This window comes from Nyctereutes procyonoides, unplaced genomic scaffold (assembly GCF_905146905.1).
Source record: "Nyctereutes procyonoides isolate TBG_1078 unplaced genomic scaffold, NYPRO_anot_genome, whole genome shotgun sequence".
Classification (NCBI taxonomy): Eukaryota; Metazoa; Chordata; class Mammalia; order Carnivora; family Canidae; genus Nyctereutes; species Nyctereutes procyonoides.
The window spans coordinates 45992474-46011418 of record NW_026575139.1 but is presented as its reverse complement, the minus strand read 5'-3'; the positions used below and the strand labels follow the sequence as shown (position 1 = coordinate 46011418).

At 33.7% G+C, this 18945-nt stretch overlaps 1 protein-coding gene across 1 annotated transcript in view; it reads right to left on the bottom strand.

Moving 5' to 3' along the window:
* Positions 1 to 18945, bottom strand: part of SOS2 (SOS Ras/Rho guanine nucleotide exchange factor 2) — an 84174-nt gene that overhangs the window by 29580 nt on the left and 35649 nt on the right. Inside the window, exons 7-12 of the mRNA XM_055304134.1 lie at positions 18354 to 18464; positions 14594 to 14692; positions 4134 to 4261; positions 3019 to 3674; positions 2545 to 2626; positions 1278 to 1400 (exon numbers count right to left, since the gene is read on the bottom strand). Coding sequence (XP_055160109.1) covers positions 1278 to 1400; positions 2545 to 2626; positions 3019 to 3674; positions 4134 to 4261; positions 14594 to 14692; positions 18354 to 18464 — 1199 coding nt within the window. The remainder of the gene's footprint in view (positions 1 to 1277; positions 1401 to 2544; positions 2627 to 3018; positions 3675 to 4133; positions 4262 to 14593; positions 14693 to 18353; positions 18465 to 18945) is intronic.

Below are 18945 nucleotides of genomic sequence, written 5' to 3'. Positions count from 1 at the left end.
GTTAAAAGTTTTGGCTGGGAAACATATCATTAATATGACAGAACTCTATCATTCCACTAAAAACTGCATTTATTTGTGGCAATTGTCCTGGAAAATAAATAACATATTCAGTTCCAAAGTTGCAATTTATTAATCAAGGTACCTTCATATTTAGATGAAATATGAAAGAAAAAATATTAGATCATGTACAATTAGGGACTATAAAGAAGGCTAATCAAAGGAGCCTCCAATTTTCAATGCCCCGTGGTAAGAAAAAAAACACTGACTTAGGAAGTCAGAAAGATTATGGGTTTGAATCCTGTTCTGCTGCTCACTCTGTGATGACCTATCTCAAATTACATTATCTTGCTAAGTTTCAATTTCCTCATATATAAAGTAGTAATTGTACTGTCAGGATGAGATAAAAACAATAAAAGCACTTAGGCATTCCTAACAACTAGCAGCTGTTATTATCAAATACAATTTTAGGAATTACTGATTTTTTTAGATGAATTAATAATTTTTGTGGGAGAACAGTGGGGAAAGAGCTAAAAATGCCATAAATATTATAAACTAAAAAAGTCCAGGATTACTAGATGATTACAAAGGGGGGAGGGACAAGGTTGACAGTAGGCACAAGCATATGAAATTTACAATTCTTACTTAATAGGTATCCTGGTGAATAAGCATAATATATCACATGCCAGAGGTATCTGATGCAAATAACACGGTATATTTTACTTTATTTTACTTTTTTAAAGATTTTATTTGAGAGAGAGAGAGAGAGAGAGTGAGCGCACGCGCAAAGCAGACACCTCACTGAACAGGGAGCTCGATGCAGGGCTTGATCCCAGGACTCTGAGATCATGACCTGAGCCGAGGGAGACATTTAACCGACTAAACCAGCCAGGGGCCCCTAACACAGTATATTTTAATAATTAAATTTCTTCAGGAATTTAAGGGTAGCTTCACATAGAACTTTGGAAGTTAGGGGCACCTGGGTGGCTCAGTGGTTGAATGTCTGCATTTAGCTCAGGTCATGATCCCAGGGTCCTGGGATTGAGTCTCACATCAGGCTTCCTTTAGGAAGCCTGCTGCTCCCTCTGCATATGTCTCTGCCTCTCTCTCTGTGTCTCTCATGAATAAATAAAATCTTAAAAAAAAAAAAAGAACTTTGGAAGTTTAACTATTATGAAGTATAACAATACCTATATCTGAATTAAGAGGTAATAACTTATATGAGTTAACTATATTTCAAAAACTGAATGGTCATAAAAAATATAACATTCAGGCCAAACCTAAGTTGTACTGGTTGGACATATTCCTTGCGAAACCTTTTAAGGTCTGCACTGATTGGCTGTTCGCCTTTCTCTACAGCCAATTTATCTGCTTCAGTAGGTTCCGGCTCTGGGATTTCAAATCTAAGAAGAAAAGAAGGAAAGTGAGAGAAACTTTTTGTTGTTCATACACAAATGAAAAGGATTTCAAATATAACAAAAAAAAATTATATTAAGCAACCTTCTTTCCTACCACTTATGTGAAAGTACAATTACTGATAAACTTGCCTTTAAAGTGTTACTTATATAGGAAATTGCCTTCTATCTATACAGTAGGAAGATTCAATATTCTTACTTTAATGAAAAATTGTGTAATAACTAGCACTGAGCAATATAGAAAAGGTCAATGGAAAAGACCTATAGAAAAAAAATCTGTTTTCTATAAATCCCTAATATTTATTTTCTTAAAATGAAAATAAACTTCTTTAAATGAATATAAATGAATTTTAAACAATAAAGGACATAAAGTGGATAATAATCAAAGCTTAAAAAAAAAAAACCTTGCCCAATTATAGGAAAAATAGCTAAAATATAAGTCTAAGAAGTATGCTTCCCTTATTTTGAACATGGAAATACAACTAAGTAGATCTTCATAGCACATGACAGTAATTCAGTCTGGTGAACTTTAGTTCATAATACAACATAATGATATAGGTCAAGATAAAATTCTGGTATCAAGTTTTTAAATGTGAACCAAAAATTACTTTGGAGCCCAGATGCTATCTAAAAAAGAAAAATTCAAAACTTAATTTTTAAAAACTAATCATAATAAAAGGAACTGTTAATTTTTTTAGGTATAATAATGAGATTGTGATTATGTTTTTAATAAGAATACTTATCTTTTGGAAATACAAATGAAAATATTTACAGATGAAATATGTTGTCTAGGATTTACTTCAAAATAGTCCCAGGGTTAGGGTGTTGAAGACAGTGGGGAAACAGGTGAAACATGGATTGATAATTACTGAAGCTGGATGATGGTTTACTATACTCTTCTATATGTTTTGAAAGTTTCCTTAATAAAAAGTCTGTTTTAAAGTGACAAGTAAAAAAGTCTCTTTTAAGGAAATAGTTTTATTGAAGAGAACAGTAATACTATTAATTTAATGCCAAGTAAATTATGCTCAAAAACTAGTTGAGTACATACTAGTACCCACCACTTTGCAAGGAACAAAATAGTTAACTTTTTATGAAACGTTAATGTAAGTAAAATAAATATTTTTCTTACCGTTCAATCAGTAAGCTTAGCAATTCCTGTGGTTTACAAAATGAACGGTATGTAGTAAGAAAAGTACGAACAAAATTGGGATCTGAAAAGAGAGTATAAAACAGGTTGTATGTTCAATTTATTCAGTTTCTTTAATTCAAAGTAGCATATTTTGGAGGCCTTCCTTCCTTTTTCTCTTTATTCTGGTTCCTCCCACCAGAGCCTTCCCGTCAATCATTGTATTACTTGATTAAAGCGGATTGTTTTCTGATTCAAGATTCATACAATTTTTAATGAATATTTACTAATTAATGAAGTCAACAATATTATAGTGACATTTAATTACTTATTTATTCCTTTTGATTGTATAAAATTCTTTTTGTATTTCAGAGGCAATCCATTTTTTCTGTGCCTCAAGCATTTTTGAATAACCCTGAAAAGGTTTTTAGATTCTCAGCCCTAGGTAAATAAGCACTTGGAATGAGTTTCACATACCTGCATACATATGATATGTTAATCTTTCAATTAATTTCACCACAGTTCCTCCTTTAATAATGGGAATTCCACTTCTACTTTGCAAGTTGTCTTCAAAAACAATGTTTTCCTCAGAGTCTTTTACCACAAAACGATATACTTCAGGACTTGGTAATCTCAATGGTTGCTCATTTTCTTCTTTCAATAACACTGAATCTAGCATTCGATCTAGTGTACTACGATAGTGAAGAGAAATAAGTGCGGCCATCCAATTATTTTTCTCTTCAGCCGATTTAGCAGCAAATATTATGCTGTTTTCATCTTTGGATATCAACTCAAAAGCGTGTTTGCACTCACAAGTATCTTCTTTATCACATATCTGTGTCTTCCTCATGATAAATTTTTCTTTTAATCTGTATTCTGCATTACTGTAACCTGGAAGGCGTGACTGGCTATGATTGGGCTTACAGCTAATCATTAAGCCATCAAAGAGAAAAATATGTCGTTCATGTTTAGCACCAATTCGTGTCAATGGACCTTCCATAATGAATTCATTACAACACTGTCCAATATCTTTGCCTTCCCACCCATCTATGTTTTTCTGAATTTCATTCATTTTTTTAATAGCTAGATGCTTGCTTCTTAATTGACGATTATAAAAAGGGCAAACAGGATCCCTAAAAAAAAAAAAAAAAAGATAAATTTAGCTTTTTCAATGACTGAGCAACCCAAATTTCTTTAAGTGTAAACCACCTCAAATCAAGTGAGAAAATATTAAATAACCAAACACTAGATTTTGCACATAGCATTTACTATCTTCTACTAACTTTGCCACAACTGATACATGTGTCAATTTCATTATTGTGAAAGAGAAGTACTAGAGAAACTCTGCGTTTCATTCCAAATGCCATACTAAAATTACAAAGAATCCTAAATTTCTTATATAACATGTACAAAACTGTTATATCTTTTAAAATTTTATTAAATATACCTTAACAATAAGACAGTGCCAATTTTCCGCAACTAAGAGACCAAAAGAAAAATGTAAAACAAAAGTATAACTCTGAAGAATGCAAGTATAACTACAAAAATAAATGAAGTATGCAGAATTCATATTTTCAACAGTTTGGAATTACCCAGGTCGGCGTCTAGGTGAATACTGCTTATAAATTCGGTCCATGCTACCCTGGAGATTCATAAGAGCGGTAATAGCTTGGTTCAAACATTCTCTGTCTTCCTGCTCTTCACTACATGCTTTCAATTGCTAAGAAAAACAAACAAAAATTAAACCTGTATTGCTCAATTCTTTTCCTTTTTTGTAGTTAGAGGAAACAGCAACAACTATTATAAACTCAAAATTTAAATATACTTAATAAAACCAGCAATAACTTTATTTAATTATGTATATCTGATCTTTCAAAACCAACTCTCTTTCTACATACATAAATATAATACAAATATAGAGCACTACTGCCAGAACAATAAAGAAAAAAAGCAACTGTGAAAACCATTTGGACATTTTCCAGATATACAGAAATAGTTTAAAATAGCAAAACATGAAGCTTACAAGTTGCTTTTGTTAGTAACTATAAGATAAACACAGAAATTATTTCATATTCTCTAATGATTAAGTTCTTAAGTTTCAGAAATGCCTAAAAGCCTCCATATCTGTTATACAATATAACCAAGTATGCTAACTTTAGCACCCCAATCCATTATAAACTTTTCTGCAAATAGCATCTGTGAAATTCAGCTGATATTTTTTACAATATAAAATTCAACCATTGTAGTAAATAACAGAAACCATGAAAGTTAATGTTCTCTCATCAGCTCTTAGAAATAAGGCTTATAAATTACATTATTGATTCTAACAACTCTGGTTTTGTTGGATTTATCCAAAGGTTTCTCTTGTATCTTACTCTCAAGGTGAAAGAAAATTTACCTTATAATAAGTAATTTAGATTGGATGATGCTCCAATGTTTCAATTTGTTAGAAGTTAACAGTGGAGCATCACAGAGATATTACATACAGATTACATAGATACAATATAAATACATTTATGCAAGAATATGGAAAACTTACAACCACTTATTTCTGAAAATTTTTTACCTTCTGAAAATTGTTAAAAATTTAAATTTCATGATTTTAAACTACCTTACTAGAAATTTTGTGATAAAATTTTCTTATATTCCAAGAACAGTATGAAAACCATTCAGCAATGACTCCCTTTCCTCAGCAAGTAATTGAATAAATACTGTTTGAGTTCTAGCTCCATTACCTTTTTTTTTTAAAGATTTTATTTATTCATGAGAGACCGGGGAGGGGGGGGGGCGGGGAGGGGGGAAAAGAGAGAGAGGGAGAGAGAGAGGCAGAGACATATGCAGAGGGAGAAGCAGACTCCATGCAGGAAGCCTGATGTGGGACTCGATCCCAGGACTCCAGGATTATGCCTTGGGCCGAAGGCAGGCGCTAAACTACTGAGCCACCCAGGGATCCCCCGCTCCATTACCTTTTTTAAAAAATTATTTTTTAGGGATCCCTGGGTGGCGCAGCGGTTTGGCGCCTGCCTTTGGCCCGGGGCGCGATCCTGGAGACCTGGGATCGAATCCCACGTCGGGCTCCCGGTGCATGGAGCCTGCTTCTCCCTCTGCCTGTGTCTCTGCCTCTCCCTCTCTCTCTCTGTGGCTATCATAAATAAATAAAAGTTTAAAAAAAATTATTTTTTAGTAATCTCTACACACAACATGGAGCTCAATCCCACAACCCTGAGATCAAGAGTAGCATGTTTTTCCAACTGAACATAAGGTCTTATAGGTCCATTATCTTTCATTTATATGTCCTAGAAATTATTTTCTAGACTACAGAGCACCTGATATTTTTTGATATACAGGCAGAAGTCTTGCTATCAAAAGATCAGCAATATAAACAATTAAGGTGACCTTAATTAGAAATAAAACCTTAATCTATAGATTAAAAAATAAAAGGATGAAAGGAAAAGAGGCAAAATACCAAAGAAGTTTGGAAAAGGATCAGTGGTCATTCTGCCTTCAAATTACTGGCAAAATAATTTCTTTTGCTAAAGATTTCTTACAAAAAGATTCTTCTCAGCTCTATTCTACAATATTCCTTACAAACATGGATACTGATGATATAAAATGCTTAATTATAGGTTTTTTAAAATTTCAAATTATCTCTAGTAAGATCCTCTCATCTACCAAAATGAGGACTTTTTTTTTCTTTTCTTTTTTTTTTTTTTTTTTGAGAGCGAACGAGAGAGCATGCAGGGAGCCAGGGTGGGAGGGAGAGGGAGACAAAGAATCTTTTAAACAGGCTCCATGTCCAGCATGGAGCCTGACACAAAGCTTAATCTCACAACCCTGAGATCATGACCTGAGCTAATATCGAGAGTCGGATACTTAAACGACTGAGCCACCCAGGCTGCTCTCTGATAGGTGCTTTTTTATTTAGTTATATGAGGATACTAAATTTCTATGGTCTACTTGGTCTTAAGGCTGCTCAAACTCTTACATATAAATGGCCATGTTATTTCCAAATATCCATGTAAAGGCTGTCAAGGAGTGGGGGAAAAAAAAGGATATTTAAAGGATATTTCAGGATATTTAAAACAAGATTTCCTAGTAATAGAAGTATATAAAGCAGTGGTTCTGCCATAATCTTAGTCCACTAATTTGCTAAATGTTTCCTGAATTTTAATAAACACCAGATAAATAAATATTCAAGCTAATTGTCTACAGACACTTAAAATAATGTATTCAAAGCATCTTATATTAACATAGAAATTACCATACTGAACTACTTGCAAATAAGTCATGCTCTTTCATATCCCTATGGCTTTCTACATATCTGCCTCTGGTTCTCTTTCTTATCTACCCAATGAATTAGCCTCTATGATAACTCAAATGCATCCTCTCTATAAAACTCTTCCCTTTTCTCTCCCTTCCCTTTTTTCTTTTGAACTAATATCAAATTTATACAAAAGCTATGAAAATACAAATGATTCCTGCATACTAGTCACCAATTTTTAACATTTTGCTACATATGCTTCATTATTCTGTGAGTGTATGTGTACCATTTTTTCTCCTGAGCTATTTGAAAGTAAAGACTTTCAGTATTCTCTTTCAGTCTTTGCTGAGGAAGGATAACAACTGCTAAATAGTTTTGAGATTGTTTTTGGAATATGAGGAAAACTCAAGTGATATACAAATTACTCTCAAAGAGATAGTATAATTTCCCTTCACTCGTTTAGTACATCAGTAGTGTGGTCTTAGGACAAAGATACCCTTTAATGGTATAGGGATCAACTTGAAGAGATTTAACATTTATGAAGTTCTATTGTCATCTAATTTTGTGCATATCCAATTTTGTCAAATGTCCCAATAATGTCCTTTAGAGTACTTTTCTCTCCAATACAGGATACAGACATGTTTTTATTGGCTCTCTTTTTTCCAGTTTTATTAAGATATAATTAACTGACATATAGCAGTACAAAAATTTACATTGCACAATATAATGATCTGATTTACATATGTTGTGATTTATTTTCTTTTAATCTACAATAGTTCCTCAGCATTTGTCTTTCATTGCTCCCAAACGTAAATAACATACACACATACACACCAGAATAGCAGGATAAATCCCTATATACCCAATACCCATATTAATTTTTTTTCTTACTTCCTTTGACAGAGTTACTCTTGCCTCAATGATTCCATTGTACTACTTCTTGGACACTCACTACACGTATTTGTTGTAATTATTTAATATGCATCTTCTACTCTAAGCCATGAACTCTTTATAGTCTGGTATAGGTTTTATTCATTTTTAGTATAGTAAAATGTAAAACCTGCACATGGTAGGTATGTACCTAAAGGTAATTAGAATGAATGATGGTTGTATAAATATTCACAACTTTGTTAAGTGTTTAAACAAGTAACAATAAACATTTATAGAGTTTTTACTCTGTGCATGTTCTTGTATGCATTACCCTATTAAATCTTAGTTACAACTCTATAAAATAGGTACTATTATTAGATGAAGAAACCAAGGCACAGAGAGGTTAGGTAACTTACCCAAGATGAACAGCAGAATCTGTATTCAAACCCAGAAATTCTAACTCCACAGTCCATGTGTTTTGCCATACACTACACTGCCTCTCTACCATGACACCAGATAATTAAGCAAAATACTGGTGTATGCCTAAATCTGGTGACCATGAGTAGAAGGGGACCCCTTCAATGTTAAAATAAACTGGATAATTAAGCAGTTTAAGAAATAAAATGAAGTTGGTGTGCTTTAGGAAAGAGGTCAGAGAATAAATGCCCTTTCAATATACACCTAAATAAGCAATAAAGTGGAAGTGATCTTGCAATAGGTGTAGTACCTTATGAACTTGACTGAAGAATATATTCCTTGCTTACCTGATAATCATTCTCCTTATCTGTCTTTAAGTATATCCTGCCCAAGATTTTATACTTCGTGTAAGTTTTTTCTTAACTCTGCAAGACTTCTTGAAATACTTATCATGCTTCTCTTGAATTGCTATAAAATGCTGTATCTACTGTGGATGTCTGTGTGCCTAAAGGTAAATTATAATAAATTATAAATTTGTTTCTAATTCATTATTATGGGAGTAGAGTCTGGATGTGAAATAACACATGTGCTTAAATAAAGTTCTCTCTACATTTTCATAAAAATAGCATTTTAGTAATTTGGTGGCAAATTCAACTCATTAAAACCTATCACTTTTCTTTACATGCCACTAAAAAAAATGATTATTCCTCAGGACATCCTTGAATGATTGTCAGCCCTGAAAGAGTATTTATTATGTAATAAAATACTTCTTATAGTCTTTTTCAATAGCCAGAACATTAATTTCAATAGGGACTAAGACAACCTTTTAAAAAAAGATTTATTTATTTGAGAGAGAGCAGGGGGAGGGGGAGAGACAGAATCCCAAGCAGACTCCCTGCTGAGCATGAAGTCTAATGCCAGCCTCAAACCCACAGCCCATGAGATCATGACCTGAGCTTAACCTTAAGAATCAAGCTCTCGGGATCCCTGGGTGGCGCAGCAGTTTGGCGCCTGCCTTTGGCCCAGGGTGCGATCCTGGAGACCCGGGATCGAATCCCACGTCGGGCTCCCGGTGCATGGAGCCTGCTTCTCCCTCTGCCTGTGTCTCTGCCTCTCTCTCCCTCTGTGTGTGTGACTATCGTAGATAAATAAAAATTTTTAAAAAAAAGAAAAAGAAAAAAAAAAGAATCAAGCTCTCAGGGCATAAGGTGCCTTATTGGTTGAGCGTCTGCCTTTGGCTTGGGTAGTGATCACAGGGTCCTGGAACTGAGTCCTGCATTTGGTTCCCCGGAGAGAGCCTGCTTCTCCACGTATGTCTGTGCCTCTCTCTCTCACGAAAAAAATAAATAAAATCTTAAAAAAAAAAAAAATCAAGCTCTTAACGTTATAATACACTCAAAGGAACAAAACAGTGACAAAGCAAATGTTACATCATCTCAATTAGTGAATCCAGGTGTAGGCAGCACACTATACTATTTTAATAACTTTTCTCTATGGTTCTCAAAGTAAAAGGTAAAAGTATTACATAAACTCAACTGTCTCATATTGAAATACTGGCTTATTCTTTCCAATGAACCTCTTTAGAATTATTATTAATAGGTTTTCCTGTTAGGCTTTAAATTAAGAAGGATTAGGTTCTTTTGAGAAGACAATTTTTATTCTATTCATGACTAAATTTCCAAGGAATGACCAGAGTTAAAGAATATTACTTGAGAAGTGCCTGGGTAGCTTTGACAGTTAAGCAACAGACTCTCAGTTTCAGCACAAGTCATGATCTCAGAGTCCTGGGACTGAGCCTGTGTCGGGCTCCACGTTCAGTGGGCATTCTGCTTGAGATTCTTTCCCTCAGCACTTCCCACTACACACTCTCAAATAAATAAATAAATAAATCTTAAAAAAAAAGAGTTACTAGGCCTTGAATATGTCAATTCTCAACTGAGAGACCAGATATATTCTTATCAACAGAAGGATAAATATAGAATATGGTAGAATTTAAATGTAATAAGTATATTATAAAGTCACTTATGAATCAGGAAATGAATTGGTTTTTTCTTGTTCCTCTTATATAAGGATTAAATATACATTAAGAAAAAAATCTATAATTTATCTGAGGAAGAAACACAAAATGAAAGTACTTTGTGATCAGCCTCAGAAGGATTAAATTTGAGGAATGCTTGGGTGGTACAGTCGATTGAGTACCCAACTCTTAGTCGTGATCTCGCAGTAGTGGGATCAAGTCCCTTAGCTGGGCTCTGAGCACTTAGCGTGGAGTCTGTTTGAGTTTCTCTTTCCCTCTGCCCCATCCCCCTTGTTCACTCTCATTCTCTCTCTAAACTAAACAAATAAATCTTTTAAAAAGGGATAAATTTGAAAAAAACAAAAAATATATTACCCATAAGATGAACTTTAAAGTATTGCTACGAATAACAATAATTCAACAATGTACTATAAAATAATTTCAAGCAAACTGCATGTAATATGCTATAATTTTTCATTATGTAGTAATTTTTCTACCTTGTTTATCATAAATTCTGGTTCTGGGAAATAAAACTTGAATAATATTTAAATGCTGTGTCCACAAGTAAATCCTCCTTGGTATATGACTGAACAAATACTTCAGATTAAAATAGGCTTAAACCTGCTCCAGGATTGTACTTTTTATTCCCTAAGGAATGTGGCAGCCTTAAGTCACATTGGTCCAGCCTTCTTTCTTATGGTTCTTATCCAAAGTAAGCTTAACATGAAATGAAATTTCTTTTGGGTGAGTACTTGAGCCAAAGAATATCACAAAAAGGCATCTACAGAAATGGAAGAAAATATTTGCAACTGATATATATGACAATATATTAATACCCAGAATATATAAAATGATAAAACCTCACAAACAACCCCACAACATAGCAAAGGACTTAAATAGATATTTTCCCCAGGAACTTACAAAATGATTAACAAGCACATGAAGAGATGCTCACCATCACTAATCATTAGAGAAATACAAAACAAAACCACAATGAAATATAACTTTACATCCAGCAGGATGGCTACTCTCAAAAACCAAAAATACATAAAATAGCAAGTGTTGATGAGGATGTAGAGAAACTGGAATGCTTGTGCATTGTTGGTGGAGATGTCAAATGGTATAGTGCTATGGAAAAAAGTACAGTTTTACCTCAAAAAATTAAAAATAGAATTACCATTTGATTCAGCAATTCCTGGGTACATATCCAAAAGAATTGAAAGCAGGTTCTCAAGGAGATATTTGTATACCCATATTCATAGCAGCATTATTTACAACAGTCAAAAAGTAGAAGCAACCCAAATTGTCTAGTCACACTGCATACATAACAATATATTTAACACTACTGAACAGTATACTTAAAACAGTTAAGATGTTAGTTTCATGTTATATATATTTTAACTACAAATAAATTAATATTTTAAAAAACCAATAGTATCAGTCAGAATTAATTTAAGAGTAAAAAGTAGTTTCTCATCTTCCCATGTGATAATCCATTTAGCTTGTGTCTAGAATTAGTCCTTATTTCAGTGTTTTTCAAACTGCAATGATGTCATAATCCATTAGAGGATCACAATTACTTTTTAAAAGAAAGAAATGGAATAGAATAAACAGTGGACATTGTATGAAATGGTAAGTAGCATTTCATGAAAGTTTTTATTCTGTGTATGTGCATATATACATGTATGTATATATATACATATATATATATATGATGTTAAATGCATTTCTTACTATGGGTTATTTCCACTGTATAACATAAAGACTGAGTCCTATAGGACAATAAATGCTAGTAACTGGACCACATTTTAGAATATTTAGGCTCTTCTGATCCCACTAATTGAATTGCATGCTTACCAAGAACCAGTTGTATGTGTTCCCAAATATTTTTATGCAAGTTGGGCTTATATTGTAATTATGTAATTTAATTACTCATTATAGAAGTCAAAGAAATAGGAGTACAAAAGAAGATATTTATAGGGGTGCCTAGGTGGCTCAACTGGTTAAGCGACTGACTCGATTTCAGCTCAGGTCATGATCTCAGGGTCGTGAAACTGAGCCCTGCATGGGGGTCTACCCTTAGGTGTGGAGTCTGTTTGAGATTCTTTCTCCCCCCTCCCTCTGCCTCGGTCCCTGCTCATGCTCTCTTCTTAAGATTTCAAAAAAAAAAAATTTATATGAAAACTCAAGTAATTTTAAAGGCAAGCTCCATTAAAAAGGTATAAGGAAGATACTATAAAAGATTTGGAAAAATTATAAAAAGCTAGGTTTCTGCACTCAAATGGTTTTACAAACATCTTTACATTTATGTATCACCTAAAAAGAAATGGGAGACAGAAATCACAGAAGACAATTTTTGTGATGTAAGCAAGAAAGATTCATGTTCAAAGAAAAGATTTTACCCTAAGTCAACAGATTAGCACATAAATACATAAAAATGTTGATCTATAGGGGCTTGTGTTTATTAAAATAAAGTGTATATAATATTTTTTAATGATTATTTTTTAAGATTTATGTATTTTAGAGAGAACATGTGCATGTGACGTGGGCAAGGGTCAGAAGGAAAAGGAGAGGGAATTCTTAAGCAGACTCTCCACTTGGTGCAGAGCCTAGAGTTCAATCCCATGACCCTGAAATCACGACGTGAGCCAAAATCAAGAGTGGTCCCTTAACCGACTGAGCCACCCAGTCACCTTGATTCTTTATTTTATTTTTTAAAAAGATTTTATTTATTTAAGAAAGAGAGACAGAGTGTGAGCATTAATCAGGGGAGAGGGAGGGAGAGGGAGAGGGAGAGGGAGGGAGAGGAGGGAGGGAGAGGGTGAGGGTGAGGGAGAGGGTGAGGGTGAGGGTGAGGGTGAGGGTGAGGGTGAGGGTGAGGGTGAGGGAGAGGGAGAGGGAGAGGGAGAGGGAGAGGGAGAGGGAGAGGGAGAGGGAGAGGGAGAGGGAGAGGGAGAGGGAGAGGGAGGAGAGGGAGGCTTCCTGCTCAGTGCAGGGAGCTTGACAGGGGGCTCAATCCCAGGATGTTGGGATCACAACCAGAGCCAAAGGCAGAGGCTTAATCAACTGAGCCACCCAGGTGCCTCGTGATTCTTTAATTAGCTGACCAACTACTAGTCCCAATTATGATTAAGAGGACAGAGTCCAGTATTCAATTGGTGGCGAAGTAGCTAAGGCCTCAGGATGAGTTAGGCCATGATAGTTAATGTCCTGATCTTAGATGCAGACATAGTAGTTTTAAGATCAACACTGAAGATTTTAAAACCAATCATCCAGACAGGGATAAAAATAAGCTTCAATTATAAAGTCAAACCAGGATTTTTAAATGTTGGCATAGATTTGAAGGCAATTATAAGACTAATAATAGGACTTACAATTAGACATCATCCTAAATTCATATGAATTCATTCATATGAAGCCTACAATCATTTTTATGAGTTCTTTATGGATCCTTTAGTCTCCATAGATATTCAGAATCAAGTTGTTCACCTATTTGTGCTCAAAAGCTAGTGAGCTTCAGCGTCACACATTATGGGTAATAAGGCTTCAAAAAAATTATTGATAGCTATTCATTAGAAATCACCAAATGAATTCCTTACCTACATGCCTACAATATACAGAGTTATCCTAACTTTAATATTATTACTAAAGAGTTAGATGAATAAAGTCTGAACGAGTTGTCTAAAACCAACAACTTGGTATCCTAAAGGAGAGGTACAAAATACTCAGGTGGAAAGATGCCTAGCTTCTAAAAACCAATTTTAAAAGTTGTAGAAGAACGTTTTACTGAGCAAGATATTTTGAAATAATGGGGCATCCAGATGCCTCAGTCAGTTAAGCATCCAATTCTTGATTTCTGCTCAGACCATGATTACAGAGTTGTGAGACCAAGCACTAAGTCAGACTCCACACTCGGCATAGAATCTGCTTGTCCCTCTTCCTCTGCTCTTCCTCTCGTTTGCACTTGTGCTCTTTCTCTCAAAGAAAATCTTTACCTAATAAGTAAGTATAAAGGGTTCAAGTTTTACCATAATATTTTGTTACATGTTGCTTGGGTCCTCGCTAAGAGAGGAAGAATACTATACTGCACTGTTTAAAAAAAAAAAAAAAGGTCAGACTTAAAAGTGCTTTTCTTAATAAGTTAAAGCAAGATGGAAATCTAGACCACTGCTATGCATAACAGTTATTAACTACTTACCTAAAGAGTTAAAACACTGTTGCCTCCAAAAATTAAAGAAAAAAGTAAACTATTAATACTTTGAAATTCTACATTATGAAATGACAGATAAAGACATACTTTCCTCTATCTACTACTCTGAAATAATATGAAGAAAATACAGGCTTTTTTCCCATGGAAAAGAAGGTAGACATTTGAATTACTTTATATTTATGAATAAAAAGCATTAAAAATAATATGACCAGATCAAAAACTAGTTCTTAAGTCTCATAAATCCAAGTACTTTTGGCTCAGGAAGCCTTCACCTTACCTTTAATAATTCAAAATAGTGCCAACAATGATAAACAGGCACTAGCATAAGGCGTGGAAGGACATAACGAACTGCCTCTTTAAAACCATCAGCAATGGACTGCAAAGCAAAAAGATGTAACTGTATATCACTGGTATCAAGAATATATAATAACAACGCCTAACAGAAATAATTTAAAAATACACGATACAGATTTAACCAAAACTATAATGGAAAGCATGTTCTACATGAAAATTAAAGTGCCATAAAATGAAGGGCTTTTTCCTCCTTTAAGTTATTTAATAGGTATATACATTTCATTACTTCTTTTATACAGCCAAAATAACTTTCACAGTAGTCCTATACAACTTTTCCTCAAATGTTTTGGCTTCCCCATATCCTAAAAGAATTTTGAAAGCTATGTAACCTCTTGTATATTTTTACATCATCATTTGAAATGTTTTAAGTTTAAATAGTTATGAAGGATGTATTTTGGGGGATGCTGTATATTGTAGATGTAATTTAAATATGTTTCACCAAACAATAATTAAACTTCAGATCTAGCTTATTTATTTTATGAAAAATGCCTGTCATAATTACATTGACAAAGCCAATTTTCACTGTCAAAATAGAGAGCTAGATCAGACAACTTCCACAGAAAGTCTAACTTCATTCTTAAACTCAAGTATACACATTAATGTCACAGCCTAAAGTATAGGAAGCATCTGGAAGAATCTATAACTGCTTCTAACATTGTACCCCCAGGTATGAGAACTTCACAAACCTACCCTCTCCTTCATTCCAATGTCCAATGAATGATGAGGTACTTTAAAAAAAAAAATTCACTCTTGTAACAATGATCTCACTTAATCCTTTGTTTCTCAAGACACAGAGATATGATATGACATTTTAGCTACTAAGTTTTTATTTTTAACATAGTTACCCTATATCCTGCTTTTAAAAACTCTTTTGCTTTGCTCTCAATGAACTCTCCTTCAAGAGCAAGTTTTTTGTTCCCCCTGGTTGGGACCCTATAGGTTTTTATACCTTGGATTAATGCATAATGGGAAATTTAATATGGCAAGGCATAATGTGTAAGAGAAGTTGGAAAAGAGAACGCAAAAACAAACACAAGGTAGAAAGCAGGCTAGAAACTGATTTCCTTAAAGAGCTGTCTGTGCCCTTCTATCACTTGGAAAACCTTTGTGTGTATATCTAGGGGTAGGTATATCCCAGTTTTCAAAACTAATCATCTATAGAATAAATGATTTTCTAGAATGCGTAAGAGATTTAAAAGTCATTCATATTGATTTTAAATGTCATTAACATTGACTTAAACTAGTATTTCTCATCAGATAGACACAACAGTAATATATAAGGAAAGACTGTCATATGATATTTCTTAAAAGTGAGGATTCTTTTAAGAATGGCAAACACTCCCATAATCCTCATAAATTGTTAACTGAAGTTAAATTATAATTTGTTCAATGGGGGCACCTGGGTGACTCAGTTGGTTAAGTGTCTACCTTCAGCTTGGGTCATGATCCTGGAGTCCTGGGATTGAACCCCACATCAGCCTCTCCGCTCAGCAGGCTGTCTGCTTCTCCCTTTCCTGGTGCCCCTCCCCATCCCCACTCATGCTCTCTTTCTCTCTCAAATAAATAAATAAAATCTAAAAAAAAAGTTGTTCAATGGACTTGTTTCCATATGTCCAGTCAAATTATTTTCCTGAAGATTAATTTCTTTCATCATTTGATTAAAGATAGTGATGCGAATCCCTCTAGATATATTTTTATATATTTTACATATAATACTTTAACTGGAACCAAGATGAAACTTTAAAATTAAGTCTACAAAGATTATTTATATTGTTAATTGGCACTGAAATGGCTATTAAAGTGTATTCTAAAATGCTAATGCGATGTGTATTTACAGTGTAAGAACTATAAATAAAACAAGTGAATGTTTGAGTATTTTAATATATGCTAAATGTGCTTAGTGTATTCTCATTTGATATTCACAAAAACTATAATCATCATCATTTCACAAATGAGCAAACTAAGTCTCTAAGGTTAAGTGACTTGCTCTGAAAAACATAATTACTGATTGGCCTGAAGCCAGAAGTTCTCACTCCAAAGCTCATTCTCAAAGTGTGCTATGTATCTTCTAAAGAAGTTTGTTTTATATATTTTTTTAATGAAGCATTATCTTCTTTACCTCACATTGAATGGATATTTTTAAAGTTAATACAGTACAAATGAGTTTGGCATGAAAAGGGGTTTTATCTAAGTCTTTAAATTTCACTAAATACCTGGAACAATAGTTAAATAATTAGGTTCTACACATTCAAATCCGATATTAAGAATTTCTAATAAAATAGTAATCAAATAAAAAATGTGAGTGCTTTTAATGATTATGCAAAGATCTTATAGATACATTGTCCTATTTAATCAGGATTTACTTTATGGTTTATATGAATATATAAGAGTTAGCTTAAGAAAATTATTCCTTCATTGACGTAAATTTTGAAAATTAGGTATAATTTTTATTCCAAGTTGACAAGTTATTGAGTAGAGAAGACAATAATGGGAATTCACAGTAAAGAAGGCAGAAAGAAGACGGTAAGTTCAGCTTTGAACATGTTACACTTGAAATGCTTGTGGGATATTCAAGTGAATTAGTTCAAGGGTCAGCTAGTTATATGAAAGTATATATACACACACAGTGCTCATAAGAGAGTTAAGGCATGAAAATACAAATAGGAAGTCACCAGCATATATGCAATAGCTAAAGCAGAATGTACAGATAAAGTTATCCAAGGAGAGTACAGGGGGGCAGAAAAGCAGGGGCTGATAATAGAAATTGGAGAAGACCTGCAATTAAGGAGACAAAGAAGAAACTAAAGAAGATGAAAATTAGGAGAAAGTACCATGAGAGCTAAAAGGACAAGCAGGGCATGAACAAATACCATAGGCATTAATATGAAATCGAAATATCCACTGGACTCGGCAGTTAAGTTTATTCGCAGGGGCAGTTTTTAACGTTATATCCTGATCAGAACACAGAAGGTTGCAGTTTGATAAAGAATGGTAAAAAGTAATATGAAGATAACTGGCTAAAAATGGAAAAAATGAAAGGGGGAAACAGCTAGAGTGAAGAAAGTTTTTGTTTATTTATTTGCTTGTGTTAGGACAATCAAGACCATGTTCCTTTGCTATGGGAGAAAAGCCAGTCGAGATGCAGGAAGCTTCCACAGCAGTTAAGTAGTTAAGGATAAATGCCAACATAACTTTTGGGTGTTAATGTAATTTTGTCTCTCCACTTTCTTTCATTTCATTTAACTGTATTACTGAACCAACTAACCTGCATAGTCCCCATTAATATATTTATCTCTTTTAAATTCCAGGCCTGGTAGAGAAGTCAATATGGATAGTAAATGAGGATATTCTCCACTCTTTATGATTTCTGTTCTAGCTCCTGAAATAGCTCTGCATATTGATCTCTATATCCCAGATCTAGAATGTGCCAGATTCTTGTAGCCAATTAGTATGTGCAATAATATTCTATAAAAGATTTCTACATTAAGGAATGACTGAAAGAACTCAAAACAAAAAAACAGAAGATAATCTAATACAAGCTTACAATGAACAGATTTTGAAGGACTGGAGAATTATTTCATCATGTGCTTTATGAAAGGATTCTAGAATTTACAATTCTAGATAAGATGGTGAGATATTTTAGTTGCTTTATTAAAAAAAAGGAACATTCAATTTGAGTTTACCTGAAAGTGTAGAGCCACTGCAGGTCTGGCCATCAGCTTACTGAAATGTTCATTAAATTTTGGAGAAAGAATGTCCTGTGATAATGTTTCATAAGGATCAAATGCTTGCTCCTATTTTTTTTTTAAAAAGGAGAATATGTTAGGTTTAAAAGAACATCTTTTCTACTAATATGGCAGATTACTTAATGGCAAATTTTTATTCAACTCTTCAACTAATTTCACAACTTTTTGTTCTCTACTTTCAGAAGGCAAACAATAAGTAGGAAATTTTTTAAAGCGTAAGTAATGACCTTCAGTGATAGATGACAAGGTCTTAAGGTCTTAAAATAGGTCACTGAATTTGTGGTCATAAGTTATCAAATTACTAAAATGCTTATGCACATTTACTCCCAGTAAATGAAGAGTATTTATTAGTAAAACAAGGTTGGGATTTGAAATTTCAACCTAGGTAAGCCTAGGTTGAAACCTAGGTAAGCCTAGGTTGAAGCATATGAAAGTGCACATATGGCACTTAAGGTACTTTCAAAGGAAGCAAAATCTGGTACCACTGTTTTATCCACTCTACACTTTTCAAAATTAGAAAAAGCAAAGA